Source organism: Myotis daubentonii, chromosome 3, assembly GCF_963259705.1.
Source record: "Myotis daubentonii chromosome 3, mMyoDau2.1, whole genome shotgun sequence".
Taxonomy (NCBI): domain Eukaryota; kingdom Metazoa; phylum Chordata; class Mammalia; order Chiroptera; family Vespertilionidae; genus Myotis; species Myotis daubentonii.
Genome location: NC_081842.1, coordinates 189,759,553 through 189,782,362, shown reverse-complemented (window position 1 = coordinate 189,782,362; position 22,810 = coordinate 189,759,553). Strand labels below are relative to the sequence as shown.

The following is a 22,810-nucleotide window of genomic DNA, read 5'->3' as shown; positions in this document are numbered from 1 at the left end:
CGCTCACACGCGCTGATGGCGCCGGCCCCGCTTTCATCCGCTGATGGAGCGCAGCTTTTGGGGCTGATGCCAGCAGCAGGTGCGAGTGGCGGCTGCCGCCCCGATTGCCCCTTAGGAGCAGGGGGAAGTGGAGAAGCCCTGGGGGGCAATCTGGGCCAGCATTGGGAGCCAGCAGCGGGTACGAGCAGTGGCTCTGGCATTGGCAGCAGGTGCTCGCACCAGGCGGGACTGGTGCACTGGAGCAAAGAATTTTCAGTAGCCACCAGAGGTTTGCCCTGATGACAGCGACCAGAGCCCTGCCTTGGTCTGGTGCCCCTGCTCACCTGCTCCACCATCCCACCTTTGCCGGTTCCCACCATGTACCGCGGTTTGCTGACGCCCGCCATGTTCTGCACACACACCCTGGTGGTCAGCACATGTCATATCAACAAGTTGTTTAGTTCCCCCGTTTAGTCTATTTGCATATTAGGGTTTTATATAGAGAGAATAGATTATTGTATTATTTTCCATACAAACAACTGTAAATATACCTTTGCCACAACCTGTATTTTGTTTTTCTCAGAATCTCCTTTGTCATTTATCCTTCATTTTTCATTTCCCCTCAGTTTCATTTCATTTAATAAAAAACTTTTCCCTAGAAATGATGACTTAGATGTGTTAAAGTTTCTTGCAGTTTTGGGCAGTGCCACAAAAACTGATCAGAGTACTCATAGTATTTGAATTTAAATGTTTAAAGATTAATTGAATAAATGAATAAGAAATGTTAGTAGTTTCATAATATAGTGTTTGAGATGAAATTATTTTTATAGAAATCAAATGAAGATGCTACAGAAACTGTCCAGGCTTATTAGTTCATCACATACTTGTATTGAGAAAGTCATTTATCTTCTTTGACCTTTCTCCTCTTCTGTGAAATATAGAGGTTGGATTAAATACCTATGGTTCTTCAAGATCCAGGTTAACAATTTTGTGGTCTGTACTTCATGTACACCCCCAACTTAAACAGAGGATGGAAAAGCCACAGATGGGGAAATAAATATTTCCTTTGGATTCTGAAAACTTTTAATATTTTCAGTGATGTATTTTACATAACAAATCAATTCTGATATAGAGCTACTAAATTAGTAGTATTCTCTTTTAATGATAGGTGACAAATCATCCAGAACCAGTCTCTCAGTCATTAACTCCCCAGCAGCAGCCACAGTACAACCTCACAGAACGAGACAAACAACTACGTTTCTCAGAATATAATTTTGAAGATCTCAGTGCCTCATTTCGGAGCCTTTATAAGTCAGTTTTTGAGCAGTCACTTAGTCAGCAAGGTGAGTTTTTTTTTTTTTTAATACTTTTTGTAAAGTAAATTTTTATTATAAAATGTTCTCTTAAGAATTGTTTTCACATAGCAGCTGTTATATTTCCTTGATCTTAGAACATTATCATCATGATCAGAATTGAATGCTCTTTGTGCCTTTACTATGCTCTGTGTATATTCATATCATAGCACAAGAATGGCAGATAAATTTCATTTTGCCTGCCTAATTCACTTGATCTAGTGGTGTCCTAGAGCTGTGTTGAATCTGGTACTGCATCTGTGCCATCTGGGAAAGACTACCATGGCTAATTAGTGATGTCTGCCATGGGAATCATTTTAGTGGTAAATGTTGTACCACAGAGTAGATGTGCCTTGCCTTTCTGTTCTGACTGGTATTAGCAAAGAGATAAGTATTAGCACCAAATTTGTACTTTCACGTATGGCACTTACAAGTGAACACATTGCTTAGTGTTATGCTCTGGGTCCTTGTTTTATACAACATATTTAAATCAGATTTAAACGCCAAAAGTGATTTTGGTTGAGATTCAGTATTATATCAACTAAAAGCTGCTATTATGTGTTACTCTGCCTTTAGATGCTGGTTTAATTTTAGTCAGTCATGTGATAGGATCAAGATGACACATTGTCTTTTCCCCAAAGAACACTAGTCAGACATTGACACTAGTCACACATTGTTGGGAACTCTACTGTAGAAATATTTCCTAGTTTATTTGACAGATTATTTATAACTCAGAGATTTTACCTATTTACAGCAGTGAACAAAATCCTTTAGACAAAAATCCCGATCTCTATAGAGTTTACATTTTAATACATGTGATTGTCAGATATTATGGCGAAAGTTAATGTTATATACAAGTATTACATATATCAATGAATATCAATAGCTTGTATAGGAAATTTGTTTTTCTGGCTAAAGGAAGAATTGTGTATTCTTTTAAATTTTGTCTTATATTCTCTATAAAAGTACAAAAAGAACTAATATAAGATTTTGCTAAGCATGAATATCAATAGCTTGTATAGGAAATTTGTTTTTCTGGCTAAAGGAAGAATTGTGTATTCTTTTAAATTTTGTCTTATATTCTCTATAAAAGTACAAAAAGAACTAATATAAGATTTTGCTAAGCAGACCCGACCTTGGTGGTCATAATAGAAAATTACTAACTTTGAAATAACAATGGTGAAGATTTCTGAAGCCCATAATGCTATTTCAATCAAACAAACAAAAGAGCATTGATAGGAATTCTGGGTTCTAATCCTGGTTCTACCATGAAGTCAACTGACTTAATGCCACCTCTCTAGAACTCAGCATCCCTATATGTAAAACAAATAAGACTAGATTACATGATTGGTTTTTAAATTGTTCTCTTTGGAGTCCTTGGCTTTTGTGAAGGTCTTGGGGAGTTAAAGTGTGCAGATGAAGAGGGAGACCTTCCCTGACCTCAAAAAAGGAAACTTTACATTTATCAGTTTTACATATTGGGCTTTTGAAAGATACTTTGTTTCATTTGATTTAAAAATAATTTGGGATTGAAAATGTTGGTATGGATCATATCTGGATTGTCACTTAAAATGCTAGGCCTTTATGGACATAGATAATGAAATCACTGCTTTCTTTCATTTTACTGTAATGCTATAGATTCCATATAAATGACAGTTTTCCAGGCCAAGGCAAGAACTTTAACTCTTGTACCTATAAAACCTTAATGCACTAAGTTTTAAGATTATCTTACCATGTACTCTAGTACAATTTTACCATTAATACTATTGACTATTAAGTATGAATACTTTTATTTTGTAAAAAGTGATAATACTTTTATTTTGCTTAAAAAGCTTTTATTGACTGACACTATGTTGCAGTATTCTATTTTAAATTTAGTAACTTTTTTGTGTGTTTGGCTCAGCAAGACATGGTATTAGCCATACTTGCAATAGATTTATTAAAATGTGTGTCCACTTGCATATCAAACATACATTTTGTTTAACATTAGGCACTTCTGGCATCATCATCATCATAAAAGCTAGCATTTACTGAGCTCATCCTGCAGCCTGCACTTGCATTATGGCATTTTATCCTCACAACTCTATGAAGTAGATGCTATTACCATGCCATTTATAGTTGAGGTAATTGTGAGTTGGAACGGTTAATAACTTCCCAGAGCTTCCAAGTGCAGTGCAGAGACTTTACTTTCTGGTGCTATAAAATATGTAGTCTTAACCCCTAAACTGTGTCTCAAGAATGTTCCATAAAAGTAATGAAAAAGAATAATGGAGATGGCTGTTTTGTTTTGCTTAGTCTTTATTTGTCTTTTAAGACTCAGCTCAGATACCGCCTTTTCAGGGAAGACTTCTCTATATCTCCAGCTCCTTTCTACCTGAATAGGCAAGAAACGAAGTTCCTGTATCCCCACTAATGTTATTGGACATAATCTCTCATTTTAAAAATTATGTTTTGATTGATTTTAGAGAGAGGAAGGGGGAGAGGGAGAAAAAGAGATAGAAACATCAGTGATGAGAGAAAATCTTCAATTGCCTGCCTCTTGCATGCCCCCTATCGGGCCTAAACCTGGGCATGTTCCCTGACCCGGAATGTTCTCCTGGTTCATGGGTCAACACTCAATCACTGAGCCACACGGACTGGACATGGACATAATCTCTTGAAGTGTTTCTCTTCTACTAGACTCTAGTACAGCGGTTCTCAACCTGTGGGTCGCGACCCCCTTGGGGGTCGAACGACCCTTTCACAGGGATTGCCTAAATACATCCTGCATATCAGATATTTACATTACGATTCATAACAGTAGCAAAATTACAGTTATGAAGTAGCAAAGGAAATAATTTTATGGTTGGGGGTCACCACACATGAGGAGCTGTATGAAAGGGTCTCGGCATTAGGAAGGTTGAGAGCCACTGCTCTAGTAGAAGAGCATAAGTAACTAGAGCATGGTAACTTAGAGCATAAGCTACTCAAGGGCAAGGAATGATGTTTCTTACTATTCTCAGTTGTAGAGCCCAGTGGATGGTGGATGTTCTATCAACACATCTTTTTCTCCCGCCAAGGGGCTTTTTATTGGCTTTCAAAACCATCAATACAGTGTTAAAATGAAACAAAGTTGCCTTTTGACAACTTATGCCTTTGCTCTCTAATGTTGCAAACCTTTGTTCTAAAATATAACTACAATCTGACCATAAGTGAGCTTGCTTTTTCTGACTTTTTAGGTTTGATGAACATCCCTTCTGAATCTTCCCAGCAGTCCCATACTTCGTGTTCCTATCAGCACTCTCCTAGCAGTACAGTGAGCTCTCACCCACACGGCAACCAAAGCAACCTTTCCAACAGTCATGGCAGTGGCCTCAATACCACAGGCAGTAATTCGGTTGCACAGGTCTCGCTGTCCCACCCCCAGATACACACACAGCCGTCTCCACATCCACCCCATCGACCACATGGTTTACCACAGCATCCGCAGCATCCCCAGCATCCAGCATCGCACCCACAACAACACAGCCAGCTCCAGTCCCCTCATCCCCAGCACCCTTCTCCACAACAACACAGCCAGCTCCAGTCCCCTCATCCCCAACACCCCTCTCCACATCAACACATGCAGCATCATTCAAACCATCAGCATCAGACGTTAACACATCAGGCACCCCCAACCCCACAACAAGTATCCTGTAATTCTGGTAAGTTTTTGTCTCCTGACTCTGGCTAATTGTGAATGAAGATCTGTTCTTTGTTATCTGGGACTTACCTGTATTTACGACCAACTCTCTCTTCATCTGTCTCCTTTTGTGTTTCCTTGCTCTAATCCTGTATTTGTAATTCATTTAGTCCATAGATTGAACTGGAGATTTTCTTGATTAAAATGTATTGTGGCAATATAGGCAAATTCAGCAACTCTTGCAGGTTTCATGGTTTTATTTCTTGTTCTTTTGGAAAATAAGTGTTTTTGTGAGTATAATTGACCCTCTAGCAGTGCAAGGGTTAGGAGCTCTAACCAGTTGAAAATCTGTGTATGACTTTTGACTTCCCAATCATCCCTCAGTCTGCCTAGGGGGTTGGTTCCAGGACCCCCTTGGTATACCACAATCCATGGATGCTTAAGTCCCTTATATAAAATGGTGTAGAACAGTGTATACAGTTGGCTCTCCATGACTGCAGATTCCCAACTAGGGATTGAAAATACTATCGATTGTATGTTTATTGAAAATAATCAGCATGTGAGCAGACCCACACAGTTTAAACCTGTGTTGTTCAGGGTCAGCTGTATTTGAAAGAAGAATGGAATGCACAGTCTGCAATCTCTTAGGATTCAGTGATATAGAAGAGAGAACATACATAGATTTGAATCCTCATTATGACTCTTAGGACTTCAGGTGCATTTCTTAACTTCTTTTAGTCATGTTTTATCATCTATAAAAATAAAGTACACTGCCATACAGTGTTGTTATAAGCATCATATTGAGAATACAAATAAGAAATGCCTAGTCCTTGTATTTAAGTATTCAGTGAATATCTCCACTATTTCTTCCTTTGCTTAATTCCTGCCGGGTAGCTCATTTTGAAATGGTATTTTGCAAAGGAAGAAAACATTTTTCATATCCTGATGTTTTTGAAAATCCGTTACTTTTCAGATAGTCTTGATGGTTTCTGGTGAGATGCTTAACTGACATGAAATTGCTTATAGACCAAGCAGTCTTTGCACTGAAGAACTCCAAGGGGTGCCACAGATATAGACTATAAGGTGAATGGGGCCCTGGGAGTTGTGCAAAGTACAGGTCCTTCTCTTGTCTTGCCTGGTTGTCCAATTACCAATCATATCACTGATGAGATTTTTTATCCTGGCGGGACAATTGCTAAGTGCTAGACAGTGTAGTTCTTATTCACCAATTAAAAATTGACCATTGTTTCAGGCAGTTAAACTATTGTCAGGGAAATGAGCTGGGTAGTGCATACGGTCTCTTATATTCTGATTTTGCTTTATATCTTAAATTTTTCTAAAACCATCTTGTTATTTACAATGTGGAAAAATAATATGTTTTTTGAGGGGTGTTAAATGATATAAGGTAAAAAATGCATACCAGAGTATTTGGAATTTAGTGAGTTTCCTTTAACAATTTATTTTGTTTTCTATTACTAATTCTAAGTAGAATAAAATCTAGAATAAAATTGAAAATTGGGTATAGTTCCTGCTTTGATGGTCTATCTTATAAAACATCTTGAAGTTATTTTTAGATCTTTAAGTCTAATGATTGCCAGGGGAGAAAAAAGTGCAATTATAGCTGAAAGCAACCTATAATGTGCCCTTAATGGCCTGTTATCCCAGTGGTAGCTTACCAGAGGATGAAAATAGACCTTGTGAGTTAGGAAAGATTGTGGCTGTGATAATAGTCTCTTTGAATTATAAATTTCTCATTTATAAGATGGGAATAATAAGCATGTTGTCTTTTACAGGGAAGGAATGGAGGGAACTTAGTTGTTTGAGTGCTTGTTATGTGCAAGGCAAGTTAGATACATTATCTCATATTCTCTTAAAACAAGGGTAGATTACCACATTCGATAGGAGAAGTATAAGTCAAAGAAGTTAATCAATTTGCTCAAGACCATAGTGCTAATAAGTAGTAGACCTGGAATTTATATCCTGGCCCATCAGAGTTCAGAGCCTGTAATACCAGTTATTCTAAAAGGATTAAAGTAAACTTTTACTGAGTGGGTAGGGGTTTGCTCAGCCACTCTCTCTGCAGAGATTGCTTTATTTTGTGTTGCCAAGTCAGCATTTATTATAGGATCTGAAAGTCGGATAGACTTGAATGTTTGTGGCGCACTTGAGGCATTAATTTAATCCCCCCCCCCCAACAAATTTCTTTCTGACTTATGAGTTGCCTGAGGGTAGGGTCATGTTGTCTCTGGTTCATTGTTTATTTTATTAATCCATAATTGGCAGAATTTTGTAAACAAGTAGCCAGTAGTTGATACAGCTATCTGTGACGTAGCAAAAAATTCTTTTTATTCGTTCGTTCTTCTATCCAGGGGTGATCCTGAAAACAGTAATTTGGACAGCAAGCACAGAATTTGCTACCTTGACAGGAGAACTGTGTTGAGGCATTTCTCACTCTTAAGGTTGCTTTGTAAGAAACATCTCTTGCTGTACAATCTAATTTACCTCCCTTAGTCAGTGCTTTTTAAGTCGAACTGCACATTGCTTCTAAATGTGTACCTGCCTTTAAGTTATAAAGAACGTACCTCTGAAGGTCACAACAAGACAGGAAAATGAACTTTATATTGGGGGAAATACTGATTTGTATGACTTGTCTTGCCTGGTCATCATTTGTACTGTACAAATGTAAAGAGCAGTTACCAAGATTGACAGTTTTCAAGTGCCATCATGGGTTGCTTTCTAGAGCTTATAAGCCCTGGGTTCAAGTCTTCGATTTATTATAGTGACCTTGACCACTCTGGGTTCAGTTTTTTGTTTCCATTTGTAAAATGGAGAGAAATGATAGCCTTCCTACTTGTCTCACAGAGCAGATTGCCCCAATACATGATGTAATTTGTTTGTAAAACTGGATAGCGATCTGCCAATGTCAGGTATAAGGTCAACTCATTGTCTCCCCTTACCATATACTTCAAACTTTCACTATCCAAGATTCATAGTATTGATAATATTATTTTTATAGGTGTTTCAAATGATTGGTATGCAACACTTGATATGCTAAAAGAAAGCTGTCGAATTGCTAGCAGTGTTAATTGGTCAGATGTAGACCTTTCACAGTTCCAAGGTGAGTATTAGTTCTTTTTGACATATAACCAAATAAACATCCTGTTTTCTCTAGTAGATTATAAGTTTCTTTATAATATAAATAAACATCTCCTTACATAGTGTTTTATTTATTTTCTGTTGGTAGTATGCTTATAAACAACACTTTGTAAAATTTATAATTGTCTTTTGGCCAGTTGAAATAGAGGGTCACAGATAAGAGTTCTGAAAACAATTTGGCCACATTTAAAAGAATCAGACTTTGAATAATTTTATAATGTCATTCTTCATTGCATGGGAAAATCACTATCAGTGGAAATTTTGAGGGCTGAAAAAAAATTGTCTTGCTATTTTCCTTGCAATATTTACAGAACTGTACTAACTTTTTATTTCCAATGTTTTTCTCATAGGTTTGATGGAGAGTATGAGACAGGCAGATCTCAAGAACTGGTCTTTAGATCAGGTTCAATTTGCTGATCTCTGTTCTTCTCTTAATCAATTCTTTACACAAACTGGCCTTATCCACTCACAGAGTAATGTTCAGCAAAATGTCTGTCATGGTGCCATGCATCCAACAAAACCCTCCCAACACATTGGAACAGGTATGGGTTTAGTTATCTTCTTGATTTTCTCTTTTTATTTATTTTTTAAATTTCATCTCCTTTTTTTAAAATTTAAATTCTTTATTGTTTAAAGTATTACATATGTCTCCTTTACCTCCCATTGACCTCTCCCCAGCTGCTCCCACTCACCAGCACATGCCCTTACCTTCCTTCCATTGGTTATGCTTATATGCATGCATACAAGTCCTTGGTTGATCTCTTACCCTTCCCCCCTCCCACCCTCTCCTGCCTTCCCTCTGAGGTTTGACAGTATTTTTTATTTATTTCAGAGAGGAAGGGAGAGGGAGAGATAGAAATATTAATGATGAGAGAGAATCATTGATCAGCTGCCTCCTGCATGTCCCCTACAGGGGATCAAGCCCGCAACACAGGTATGTGCCCTTGACTGGAATCGAACCCAGGACCTTTTGGTCCACAGGCCAACGCTCTATCCACTGAGCCAAACCAGCTGGGGCAAGATATGTGCATTTTATAAGAATATAGTTATGAAGATAGATCAACTTAAATTTGTATATACTTGCAATGAAAATCTTTTATATATCTTCTAAGAATGTTGAAAAAAATTAAACTTGAAAGTTTGCTTTAAGAGTAGACAAAATGGTATGTAGTGCCACTGATGTTTCACTCTGGACTCAAAATTTGTGCACTGTATTTTTCATCTCACTTTCTTCCTTTTTAACCTTTATTCTTTATGGAGTGTCCTCTATGTGCCAGGCACAAACTTCATTTTTTGATAACTCTTTAGCGCCCCCCCCTTTGTCTTTTTTTTTTTTAATATGTATATATCTTCCTAATATTCTTAAAATTATATATAAATTGTTAATTCTCACCTGAGGATATTTTTCCATTGATTTTTAGAGAGAGTGGAAAGGATGGGGAGAGACAGAGACATTGATGTGAGAGAGACACATCGATTGGTTGCCTGCCACATGTGCCCTGAGCAGGGTGAAGCTGCAACCGAGGTATATGCCCTTGAACGGAATCGAACCCGTGACCCTTCAGTCTGTGGGCTGATACTCTATCCACTGAGCCAAATCGGGTAGGGCTAAAAATGTTTTATTGTAGTAAAATACACCCAACGTAAAATTCACCATCCTAATCATCCTTAAGTATATATAGTGTATGGATATTAAATACATTCATAATGTTATGCAACCATCACCACAACTCATTTTTCAAAACTCTTTTCATCTTATAAACCCTCTATACTCGTGGTTGGCAAACTGCGGCTCGCGAGCCACATGCAGCTCTTTGGCCCCTTGAGTGTGGCTCTTCCTAAACCTTATGAGTACCCTAATTAAGTTAATAACAATGTACCTACCTATATAGTTTAAGTTTAAAAAATTTGGCTCTCAAAAGAAATTTCAATCGTCGTACTGTTGATATTTGGCTCTGTTGACTAATGAGTTTGCTGACCACTGCTCTATACTCATTAAACAATATCCCCACCATTTCCCCGGTTCTATCCTCTGCCAAACCTCTGGCAACTACCATTCTATTTTCTGCCTCTGATTTTTGACTAAGTAGTACCTTATATGAGTGGAACCATATAGTATTTGTCTTTTTTATGACTGACTTATTCGTTTTTAGGGCTAGATAATATTCCATTGTATGTATCTACCACATTTTGCTTATCTGTTCATTTGTCATTGAACAGTTTGGGTTGCTCTCATGTGTTAGCTATTGTGGATAATACATGGGTCTACGAATATCTCTTTAAGACGCTGCTTTCAGCCCAGCTGGCATGGCTCAGTGATTGAGTGTTGTTGACCTATGAACCAGGAGGTCACAGTTTGATTCCCGTCAGGGCACATGCCTGGGTTGTAGTCTTGGTCCCCAGTGTGGGGCATGCAGAAGGCAGCCAATCAATAATTCTCTCTCATCATTGATGTTTCTATCTCTGCCTCCCTCTCTCTTCCTCTCTGAAATAAAAAATATATATATTAAAAAAAAAAGACCCTGCTTTCATTTCTTTTAGATATATACCCAGAAGTAGATCATTGCTTGTTCCTGATCTTAGAGGAAAAGCTTTCAGTCTTTCACCATTGAATATGATATTCACTATGGGATTTTTATATGTAGCTTTTATTATGTTTAAGTAGTTTCCTTCAATTCCTACTTTATTCATGAAAGGGTATTGACTTTTGTCAAATACTTTTGCTGCATCAATTGGGATGATCATGTGGTTTTTTCCCTTCTATTAATGTGGTGTATTATATTAATTTTCATATGTTGAATCTCCTTGCATTCCAGGAATAAATCTCTCTTAGTCATAGTATATAATCCTCTAATATGGTATTGAATTCATTTGCTAATATCCTAATATATAAAAACCGAGGGTCCGTAATGACCAAAGGCTTGACCGAACGGAAGTCAGTCCTGCAGTCGAGAGGGCTGCAGATCAGGCCTGGAGAAAGGCAAGGTCTGATCCGCAGCCTCTGTGGCAGCTGTTGATCAGCCATTGCCTCTGTCTTTCTCTCCGGCTTTACCAGCAGCAGCGCCTCTGTTTCTCTCTGGGCCTCTGTGGGGGCTGCTGATCAGCCCTGCCTCTCTGATCAGGCCCAGAGATAGGCCTGGAGATGCTGACTGGCATAGAAACCAACCAATCAGAACCAAATCTGGGTGAAGTGCGAGGAGCCAATGGCTGCCTAGGAGGCAGAGCTTTTGACACTGACTGGCATATAAACCGACCACCCAGAACCTAATCTGGGTGAACTTCAAAGGCAGAACCTAAGATGGGGGCTGAGGAGGGGTTTTAAGGGCAACAGCTGTTTGGTATAAGGTGTAAGAAAGCGGTTCAATTTCTTAAAGATCAGATTGGCAGTATAGTGCATGTGGGTGGCTATCAGTCCAGATATAGGGATTATGTAATTTTGTCTGCCAAGAGCACCTCCTTCTGCTGAAAAAGGCCCCCCCCCCCCATTTAAGCAATCCTATCCTGTATAATCTATCTATACTAATAAAAGGGTAATATGCTAATTAAACCGGGTCGACTGGCCAACTTCCAGACAAAGCCATGGTGGTGGGGGCCGAGGCAGAGAGGGCAGTTGGGGGCGAGATCAGGCCGGAAGGGGAGGGCAGTTAGGGGCAATGAGGCAGGCAGAGGCAGTTAGGGGCGATGATGCCAGCAGGGGAGAGCAGTTGGTAGGCGAGATCAGGCCAGCAGGGGAGGGCCATTGGGGGCGAGATCAGGCCAGCAGGGGAGGGCAGTTGGGGGCAACCAGGCTGGTAGGGGAGGACATTTGGGGGTGAGATCAGATCAGCAGGGGAAAGCAGTTGGGGGTGAGATCAGGCCCGCAGGGGGGGCAGTTAGGGGCGATCAGGCAGACAGGCAGAGGCAGTTAGGGGCGATCAGACAGACAGGCAGGTGAGCGGTTAGGAGCCAGCTGTCCCAGATTGTGAGAAGGATGTCCAAAGGGTCCCCGATTGGAGAGGGTGCAGGCTGGGCTGAGGGAAACCCCCTGCCCCCGTGCACAAATTTTGTGCACCGGGCCACTAGTTTATTTATAATTTCCTGTACCTATCTATTGGGCACTATGAACAAAGAAGTGACTTTAAAATAGGCCTTAATCTCAAGGAGCTCCCAGCCTGATAGGTGAGACAGGTTTATTAAAAAAAAATAAAATAAAAAAGAATACTGTCATAGTTGGTTTGGCTCAGTGGATAGAGCATCAGCCTGTGGACTGAAGGGTTCCAGGTTCAATTCTGGTCAAGGGCACATGCCTGGGTTGCGGGCTTGATCCCCAGTAGGAGATATGTAGGAGGCAGTCGATCAGTGATTCACTCTCATCATTGATGTTTCTATCTCTCTTTCCCTCTCCCTTCCTCTCAGAAATCAATAAAGATATATTTAAATAATAAAAATAAATAAGTAATAATAATAAAAACAGTATGATGAGGACTATACTTCTACCATAGGGCAGTGGGAACGACAGAGGGGCTTGCTTAACTGTCTTTGGCAGATAGAAAAGCTTTATAGAAGGAGGTATGTTTAATCTGGACTTCGCAGGATAAGTGGGATTTTACCAGACAGAGAAATCTGGTCACTTAACTTCTCTGCTCAAAACCTTCCATTGGTGTACATTTTCTTTTTCTTCAGTAAAAAACAAAGTCTTTACTATAGCTTGCATGGCCCTACAAAATCTGGTTCCCCATTACTCTCTCCTCCCCACCCTCACTAGACTCCCTGCTGTTCTTTGAACATACTCTCAGGGCCTTTGTACTTGCTCTTTGATCTGTCTGGAGTGGTCTTGCCCCAGTAGACCCCTGAGTCATGTCCTCATTTTATTCACGTTTCTTCTCAAAGAGTACCTACTTAATTGATGTCTTCCCTGACCATCCTATTTAAATGACAGCTCCTGTTCATCAATCCATTTCCACTCTTCCCTGCTTTATTTTTCTCTGTAGCATACTATTTAATTTAACTTTGTTTGCCTCCCTCTCCACCTCCACCAAGAATAAGCTCCAAAAAGACGGAGTTTGTTTTTTCATTTCTGTATCTTTAGTAGCTAAAGCAGGGCCTGGCACATAATATTTCTAGAATGACTGGTCATTCAACAGATGTCTGCTTTCAATAAATAAATATATTGTGTGATTAGATTTTTTTAAATTCTCATAACTACATTCTAAATATTAAAGGATCTCAAATTTTTGGAAACTGCATTGGAAGTTAATTTCTTGCTTAGGAAGTTGTTCACACTGTATTGAGAACATGGGGAAAATGAGGAGTAATGAAAATTTCTCTCTGAAAGTTAAAGTGTTAGGAATGTATTAATTTCAGAAAGTTAAGTCTATTTGTTTAATGTGGGTATCTATCTATTCCATAATCCTTGTTTATTGCCATAATTCCTCTCTTAATTCCCACCATCGTTCCCATTTTAAGGTAAGAACCACTAAGCCAAAAAAGAAATATAAAAATGAAATATAAAAATAGATTGATCTTAAAAATAAAAATCAGAATTTCTCTGTTGATTGTGATTTGAGCTCCTAAGGAAGAGTAAAAGAGAGGTGAGATTTTTCAGGACAGAGGCTAAGTCATTGGTAAATGAGTGACTGTATTATTCAGAGTGCTTTCGCCCCTTAGCCTGGCAGCCTGGTGCATCCTTTAGAAGGTGTACCAGCCATGCATGTGAAGACTGATCAGCCCCCCAACCCCCCATAAGAATTTACTAGAGCTGCAATATAGTATAACTTTCTCCTCTTTTTTATTCCTAAATCTTCAGCATGTTCAAATTGGTGAGAGAGCTCAGTTCTGACTCTAAACTTTACTATAAAAAAAGCATGTCATCTTAGGAGGGAATGGCTAGAAGTCAAGTCTTGTGTTCTGTCCCTGGTTCTGTCATTTTTCTCTGGGCTCATTTCCTCATCCACAAGAACAGAGATAGGGCTGGATTATATTATCTCTGAGGCTACCACCTCAAGCTTGGTCAGTCTGACTTTCCAGGGGCAGGCAAATACTTGTGAGTGGCCAAATAGTGTGCCCTACCTTGAATACAAAAGGAAAATTTTTCTTTCCCTTTTAGTTTCCTCTGGGAAATGGTTGCTCTTTTCTAGTTGACCACAGCATTGCTAGAATACACATGTAATTTGTGTGAAACACTAGAATACAGTGGGGAAACTGCTTTTCCGGAATTCCAGATGCTCCGCACAATGTGAGCAGTGTATGGTTTTCTTCCCCAGGAGTTAATGGGGGAGGGCACATGACGTTGTTCCCCTCCCTTGCTATTTTGCATTAGGATGCAACATAATTGACATTTTAGAGCTATTATACTTGATAGTTCCTGTCAAAAACAACATAGTAAGAACCTTCTGAAATGCCACTTAAATGAGGTCTATGTTTCCCATCTCCACACACCTAAATAATACATTTTTAATCATGTTTGCCTGTTATAGCTCTTCTACTTTGTGCAAATCTTTCCTGTAACTTTGTGCCTCCAGTAACTTTGTTAAGCAGCGAGGGCACCCATAGGTCTGTTTTGAGGGTGAGAAAATCGGGGCAATATAGAGACAACTGTTCGTGGAAAGAGCCCGTGAGTCAGGAGAACTGGATTCTAGCCCAGCCTTGCCAGACTGATGTGTCTTTGGGCAAGTCAGCTTAGCCTTTCTGAGCCTCAGTTGCCTCATCCATAAAATGGAGATAATTCCTGTCTCCACTTACCCTCATGTGGGCTTAGTGGAACGCTAAGATGAAGTGATGAAAATGCCTTTGTACTGTAATGAGGTATGTAACAACAATAATAAGTATAACTTGTCTACAAGCTACAGAGAATTAGATGCAGTGCCAGAATTAGTACCAGTGGACTCACACCCAGCCCTGGCATTGTGTTAAAAAAGCCAGCACCACCCTAGCAGGTTTAGCATCTGAAAGGAGTAAGTTTTCCTTCCCTTTTCTTCCTCACCTTACCAGCTTAATTTAGTTTTTGGTAGCAATTCTATTAAAATTTTAATGCTTGATTTGTTTTACTTACGGTAATATTTTTTTTTCTTTTTTAAAATCTGATTAGGAAATTTGTACATAGACTCCAGGCAAAATCTCCCTCCTTCAGTGATGCCACCTCCTGGTTATCCTCATATCCCACAGGCACTCAGCACTCCAGGAACAACGATTACAGGTACTTTGGGATGTGGTGTATTGCAATTAGTACTCATAATTTAATATTGAAAAGCTTGAGCCTGTCCTAACAGTGAGTGAGGCTGCCTTTAGAGGGAATGAACTCTGTGCTAAAGTGGGCGGGGTGCACAAATCTGGAGAGCTACTTGGCTCCAGTGCTGGTGAAAGGATTTAGGTGTCGTTCGGTGTTTGGACGGTATGACCTGAAGTCTCGTTTAGCCCATGATGCTATCTATGATTCTAGTATTGTCCTGTCTCTCTAAGAGGTTGGGGCATAAAGTGTGTCCTGGTGTCTTAACACATTGCATACCGCATAGAATAATCTCTAAGACATACGCCAGGGACCGCACGTTTTGGGGCAAACTGCACGTTATTTAAATCATCATAATGCACTTTAGGTGTTGTTTTTCAATAATTATAACATTTTTATTTACAAAAACAATTAAACAAAATTCCTAGTACTTTTTTAACGTATGGTACTGCGTAAAACATTTTCCTCTATGAAGAGGCACCAAACAAAATTTACCTAAGTATCTAGATTTGCTCCTTTTTCCATGGGCGTGAAAAACGAGAACACTCGTGAGCGGTCCCTAACAGATGGCGCGCGAAACCCGAGAAAACTCCTGAGCGGTACGAAATGTGTTAAGTCTCTTTGAAGCTATTTGACTTTGATAGACTTCAAGTTTTAAGAACCTACTTTGATTACCTCCTATATATTCATTCTGAACTATATTCATTTGAAGTTCCCCCAGCTGTAGTTTCCAGGGAAGTACCTTACAGAGGACGTAAGTTTCAGAAGTTACTAGTCCATAAATTTTTTCCCCTAAGTTCCTGAATGTAGGATGTTATGTTTAGCAGGGCAGTAGAGGCACAATTTTAGAGGTAGAAAGGGTCTTAAGGATTATCTAGATGGAGAAATGAAAGCTCAGAAGGGGAAATACCTTGCCTAGAGCCACCAGTTTGGCAAATGGCCAAACCAAGACTCAAGCTTTGATGTCTGGATTCAGAGTTCATGATTTTTCTTATATGCCACACACCCCTTTACTTAGACTACTTGAGGAAAAGATAAATGGTAATGTGGAGGAGTGGGTTTCAAACCCCAAAAGGACTGTGTGCCAGGCAACAGTGAAGGAGGAATTGGGACTAAGTGACATGTGTTCCCTGTCCTCAGTGCTCACCAGTAACTTGTAGGTGGTAAGACAAGGTAGTTAAGACTCTGGAGCTAGATCCCCAGGGTTTGAGTCCCTGCTGCTTTGACACTTGATCGCTGCCTAACTCTCCTCTCTCAGCTTCCCTATCTGTAAAAGGGGGCTAATAACACTACCTAACTCCTAGCCTTGTTAAGAGAATTAAATGAGGATTGTATGTAAATCACTTATATTAGTACCTGGCAGATAGTAAGAGATTTATACATTAAAAATAAATAAATACAGGCATTTCTGCTCTCCTGTGATATACTGAAAACTTTAGCATTTTATAAAATGTACATTAAAAGTTACAGGGCTTAAGAGAAAAATAAGATTAGCAGCAGATTTCTTGAAACTTTTTATTCAGAATACTAACAAAAACCATAATCGGTACAAATTCCACAACAGCCCTAGCTGATTTGGCTCAGTGGATAGAGTGTTGGCCTGGGGACTGAAGGGTCCCAGGTTCGATTCTGGTCAAAGGCACATACCAGGTTATGGGGTCGATTCCAGTAGAGGGTGTGCAGGAGGCAGCCAGTCAATGATTCTCTCTCATCATTGATGTTTCTCTCTCTCTCCCTCTCCCTTCTTCTCTGAAGTCAATAAAAAATATATTTTAAAAATTCCACAACAGTTAAAGAGCATGTTTAACTCCTAGTAAAAGAATAAATTCTACAAATAAATAAAAATTATTTTTAAAGAAAGAATCTGGTTTGGAAGGCGGTTTGTCAAAGCTATGGAGATAAAGGCAGAATGCACCAAACTGAGGAGCACAAATAGTGCATGGCCACACTGATCCAAGAAGAGGAGCATGGGGAGAATAGGCATGTGTATCTGCGGTGTCCTCCGGGCTTACTGCACCCAGCCGTGTGCATGTCCTCTGTTCACCTGCTGTTACTTGGTGGCACAGAAATTAACTTGCTGAGGAAATAAACTGACACAATGTGACTTCGGTGGTATACTAACATTATTCTCCTATTTACCATTCCCAAGTGAGCCAACTCATCTTACTGAAACTTACCAGAACAGAACAGACTGTGAGGGAAATGGCTGTCAGCACTGAGCACTCCACCATTCCTTTCATGCCTTCCTTGCTGCAGCCTGATGTAATGGAAAGAGTGTTGGTTTTGGAGTCAAGTGAACTGAGTTCAGATCCTATTTCTTCTCCTTACTAGTTGTATGACTTTGGGTGACTTGCTCATTCTCCTAAACCCAGTCTCTTTTATCTATAAAATGGAATTATAAGAGACACCTCGTAGAAGGCTTCTGGGTGTTTTAGTGAGATAATGTGTCTGAGCATCTGGCATATGGGAAGTGCTCGGCAGGTTTTCGCTTACTTCTTCCTTCCTTCAGTACTGCGTCACTAATGACACTGCCTGCTTCCTTCCAGGCCACCACGGAGCTATGAACCAGCAGCACATGATGCCTTCCCAAGCCTTTCAGATGCGGCGCTCTCTGCCTCCAGATGACATCCAGGATGACTTTGATTGGGATTCAATTGTGTAGAGCTTGTTTCTGCAAGACCGCACCCCAGCGTCACCTTTCTGTGCAGTGAAGGGAAAGGTTTAAGAGAATCCAGTTGAGAAAACAAAGTTGCTAATCACTTTACCAATGTTATAAAAATTTCTTTTGAAGACAATCAAAAAGATTTTAGCTGGATAACTTTGCTTTTATCTGACCCAAACAAGTACTACATGTTTGTCTCCTGCCAGCTCTCCTGTGTAGCTCCTAACTGTTGTGTGATTTAAACAGCTTTTGCATAGTTGTGTCAATTTGATGTTGACCACAAGTGCCAGACTGATTTTTCAGACAGAGCCTGTTTTGCTGCAAGCAGTTGATAGATACATATGTGTAAATATATGTACAAAATTTACTGAAAGGCTTCAATTTTTCTAATTGGATTATTAGATCTTGAAAAGAAAGTTACTGTGAGTTTTTATTCCTTGTTAGGCTATTTTCTGCAGGATGCTTTTAACTGATGTGGGCAACTGAAAGGAAATAGGTTTTTTTAAAGCCCAGTTCCCTTTATTTAATCTTTTCAGAAATGTGGGTATTGAGTTCTGCCCAGTAAGTAAAAAACCCAGAGTTTGATACTCTGACAGTCCAGAGGGGCACGTTGAGAACTGACCAAATATGTTTTGATGCTTGGGGATTGTAGAGTTTATGTTGTACCTTGTCAGTGTCTGTTTTCCTAAGTCTGCATTATAATAGTTCTAAAATTTATTTGATTGATTAGAAGCTGGTCATTGCTTGGCTCTTTAAACAGATTGCTATCTCCACTTATTTATTATTCAAAAGTGTTATTTTAATATTTATTGCTACCTTCTGTGAATGCTCAGCTCTAATTGGATTTATTAAGGAGAAATGGAGTATCTGAAAGCACAGAAATATTTTTCTTGATAAGAGTTTACAGATAAGACAATCAGAGAGATTGTTATTCTTGTGACCATCACTCCTCATACCATGTGAGTATATTTCTCTGTCTTAGCATTCCTGCTGATTGAAACTTATTAGCTAAATAGGATTCTTTCTAGAATTTGAATCCATTCATTTGGGCAACAAACGGCAGGGCATTGTTTATAAAGCAAGTGTTCCCATTCACTCTTTCCATTTAGGAAACACTGACAGGAGGATGGAGAGACACTTATTGTCAGTGGCCTGCTGTGTCTGCTGTCCTGTGTTTCTGAGGTTGCATGGCATTTGGATACTGTCTTTGAAATGCAACCTGCCTCTTAGCGGTTTTTCTTAGTTGTTGTTTGTTTATTGTTTTGATTCATATATCACAGTTACTTTGCATGGATTGTCTTAGTTTTCTAAAAGAAATGAGATTTTTAAAAATGAATAGGTTTTGATTGGTTCCTTAGACCAAAAAAAGCAGAATTTCTTTCAGTTCTAATGGGAAAATATGTTCCATCAAATCAAGGAGTAATAACTGCTCACTGGTTGCTTTTTAACATCTATAATCTCTGTCAGCCATGCTTAAATCACTTTAATTAGCTTAGTGATTCTGTGATGAGTAATCTCTACTTGAACTGAACATACATTTTTGTTTCTATATGTGTGTATGTGCGAGTATTTGAACAAAGTATGGGGTTTGTGTGTGTGTGTATGTTTTTTTTATGGAGTGTTGCCTTGAGTGAATCACTGGGAAACCAGCCATGGTAAAGGCTGGTGAGGTTGGGGAGAAAGGAAGGCCTTTATGTTCCTGTTTTTTGGACCCTACTTGGCATGAAAAAGGAAGCTCAGTTCCAGCCCCTTGGATCAGTGGAAATCAGAGGATTCTGGCAAGGCAGCCAACAGGCCCCTCTTAGATAGATCAGAGGCAAGATGAGATAGCAGCCTGCAGAGTAAACGCTTGATAAAAGGGTGTGTGTGAGAGATTTTAAATAGTCTGTTCAAGTAACTGTTTTCTAGATACCAAAATGACTGTTTTGAAACTTCTAATTGCTTGGGGATCAAAATGCACTTTAAACAATTTGGGTATTGGAATGCAGTCTCTTATATTGAATGATTTGAGTAGAAACCACTGATGAAGATTTTTTCAAATCGTGTGAAGCTAATTTCCTATTTGGCAGTCTGATTTGCAGTGATCAATATTTTTATAAGAATGTAAACTTACCAAGAATGGCACTGGAGGCAGAGCCTCCATCCAGACCCATCCCACTCTTGTGATTCAGTAACCTGGGAGCCCAGGACAGGCCTCAGCGAGCTCCAGGCCTGGCAGGGCTACCTGGTGAGGTGCAGAGCATCCCTCTAGTGGCCATTTCAGTTGGTAGTTATTAATTTAGAGTAAGTTCTGTCTTGGGCTTAAATTGACTGAAGACTTTTGGGGGAAAGAATAATAAATGCATATAATCAAATGGGAGTACTCTGTCCAGGAGAATAATCCGACTGGCATTTGTGGTAGTTTTTGAAATGTAAATGTATTCATGTGTGTACTTGTAAATATGTGTCTCTCAGATGTCCTTTGAAGTGGGAGGGAATCAATCGGGATTATTTCAAATGGAATAGAGTATTTTGATATTGTTCATTCAGAGGGTGATGTGTACATATCTATATTGTATATATGTGATGAAAATGCATTGGCTTTTTGTGCAAACACAATCTGCTCTCTGTACTGCTGTTGGACAGTCAGTGTTTTAATGTTTCTACAGTTTTGCTATTGCACGATTTCATATTTTGCCCGTATGATGAACGGCACCCCATTCTTTGTAACTGTTTAGTGCTGTAAAGAAATATCCCAAGTGTCATTAGAATTGTTGCTGCCAGAATTGATATGCATGAATGGCACTTAAAATAAATATATAATGTTAACTCTATAACACTGACTCGTCTATGTAATTTGCTACAATTAAGGGAATAAGGTTGGAGCTAGTCCAGATGCAGAAACCCCTCAGTCCATAATTGGTGTCTCGGAGACTCTGTCCCATGTATTGCTGCCTCAGAACAGTCATTGCTGCCATTTACTGAACATCTCACTTGCTCTGTGAACTTGAGGAAGTTATTTAATTTCTCTGACCTTCACTGTCTTCATTTTCCTCATTTTCAGTGCCTATAAAAGAGAATAATGCCTCCTAGAGTTGTAGTGAAATTAATTTAACACATTTAAATATTTGGAGCAGCACCTGGGACATAAAAAAGTACTAGTATGTGCCAGGTGCTGTGCTAAGTAGATATTGTTATCCTCATCCTATAGTGTGGGGGAAAACTCAGTGGTCTAGTGGCTTACCCAGATTCTTTGTTGGAAAGTGGCAGGGTTGAGGTTTGAATCCAGGTCATTTGACACCATTGTCATTTTCTTTTACACCATCCTGTTACATCCAAGGTAACTCCTTATCCCTAGTCTTCCCCTTGTCCTCAGTCTTGCCCCCAGCACAGCCTTTCCAGAGAGTTATTTCCAAAGGTTGAAAGTGGAGCACATACTACACCAGACCTTCCCATGAGAAATTCAGAGATGAGACCATTCTGTCTTTAGGGGAGACAGACCCATTCAGGTAGCAAATGCCAACCCAAGGAAGACTACTCTGGAGGTATGCCCTGGCAAGGCAAGGCTTTGGTGATGAGGACATAGGCCATGCAGGGCTGGGGCAGTGGTTTAGGAGAGCCTCAGTGTGGACACGGGCAATTTAAGTTGAATCTTCAAAGGGTTCCAGACAAAAGGGAGAAGGTGTTCCCACGAATCCCGCTGCTCTGAGCCAGGCATGGAAGCTAGATGAGCAGGGTGGGTGGGGGCGAGGGATTGACGCGGGAGAAGTGATGGATTGCTAGTAAACAACCATCACAGAAATCCCATGAGAAGTGGGATCCAAATCCCCTGACCAATGTGGAAATAGGCTAAGCAGTGGGGAGACTCACACGGTGGCAGTGGACTTGAAGCTGCCGTCTGTCTCACAGTGAGTGCTTCCCGCCAATCCATGATCCTGCCCAAGGCTGCGTGTTACCTCTAACAGAACCCAGACAATGCTGCCAGGAAAGTTATCTACTGCAATTTTACGTACAGGGGCCTCACTCCGAAGTTCATTTCCCTTTACCCTGCTTCCCTCCAAAATGGAATTTTCCCAAAGCCAGGGAGAGTGCCTCCCTGCCCAGTGTGTGTCTCTTGCAGGGGGGAGCTCTGTGTTCTCCCATCGCAGGTGAATCGTGGTCATCAGCAGTGCGTCTGAAGGACTGTAAGGGCATAGGTAAATGTGGTCGCTGTGGACTGACTGATCATGAAGATGCATGTTTCATTCTCAAGGCTTTAGCATGTGACCGTGTGCGAAGGGCTGCTGTATTTAGATGAATCCTTCCCACTTCGATAAAGCAGCCCTGGAAAAACCTCAGCATTAGGGTGACTGCAATCTAAATGCCTTAGAATCACAAGACTATCCTGAAAGTTTCAAGCTAGAAGGTGCTCTGGAAATCATCTAATACAACCCCCACACTTTGCTGTTAAGAGTCTTGAGACCCAGAGAAGGAATGACTAGCTCAAAGTCAGACAGCCAATTAGGGGGACACTGAGGGAAGGGGAGGAGTGGAGACGTCATTTACCTGAAAAGCATTTAAAGTTCTTACCCACAGTGTCATGCTTGATGTACACAAGAACCTGACACTGTAGTATACTGTTATTACCCAATTTTACAGAAGAGGAACCACTTCAGGGAGGCAAGTCTCAATGCAGCTGCGTCCTGAATGCATTCACTTAAAGCACACAACTTCAGTTACACACACTTGGCCAAACAGAGAGAGAATGGAAATCTTAAGTAATGTTTTAGTGAGTACCGGCCTGTGATGAACATGTTCCCCTCAGCGAATGTGAGAAG

General features: G+C 40.0%; 1 protein-coding gene across 8 annotated transcripts in view; it reads left to right on the top strand.

The window, feature by feature from the left end:
• FOXJ3 (forkhead box J3) overlaps positions 1-20,830 on the top strand; it is a 133,241-nt gene extending 112,411 nt beyond the window's left edge. For 7 of the 8 annotated variants that reach the window (XM_059689785.1, XM_059689788.1, XM_059689790.1 and 4 more), the window contains 6 exons: positions 1,148-1,322; positions 4,550-5,014; positions 8,009-8,110; positions 8,499-8,690; positions 15,215-15,322; positions 17,899-20,830. In XM_059689785.1, the coding sequence (XP_059545768.1) occupies positions 1,148-1,322; positions 4,550-5,014; positions 8,009-8,110; positions 8,499-8,690; positions 15,215-15,322; positions 17,899-18,014 (1,158 nt within the window). In that variant the 3' untranslated portion in view covers positions 18,015-20,830. The remainder of the gene's footprint in view (positions 1-1,147; positions 1,323-4,549; positions 5,015-8,008; positions 8,111-8,498; positions 8,691-15,214; positions 15,323-17,898) is intronic. The other variant, XM_059689792.1, reaches the window with a different exon arrangement.
• Positions 20,831-22,810: the final 1,980 nt, after the last annotated feature.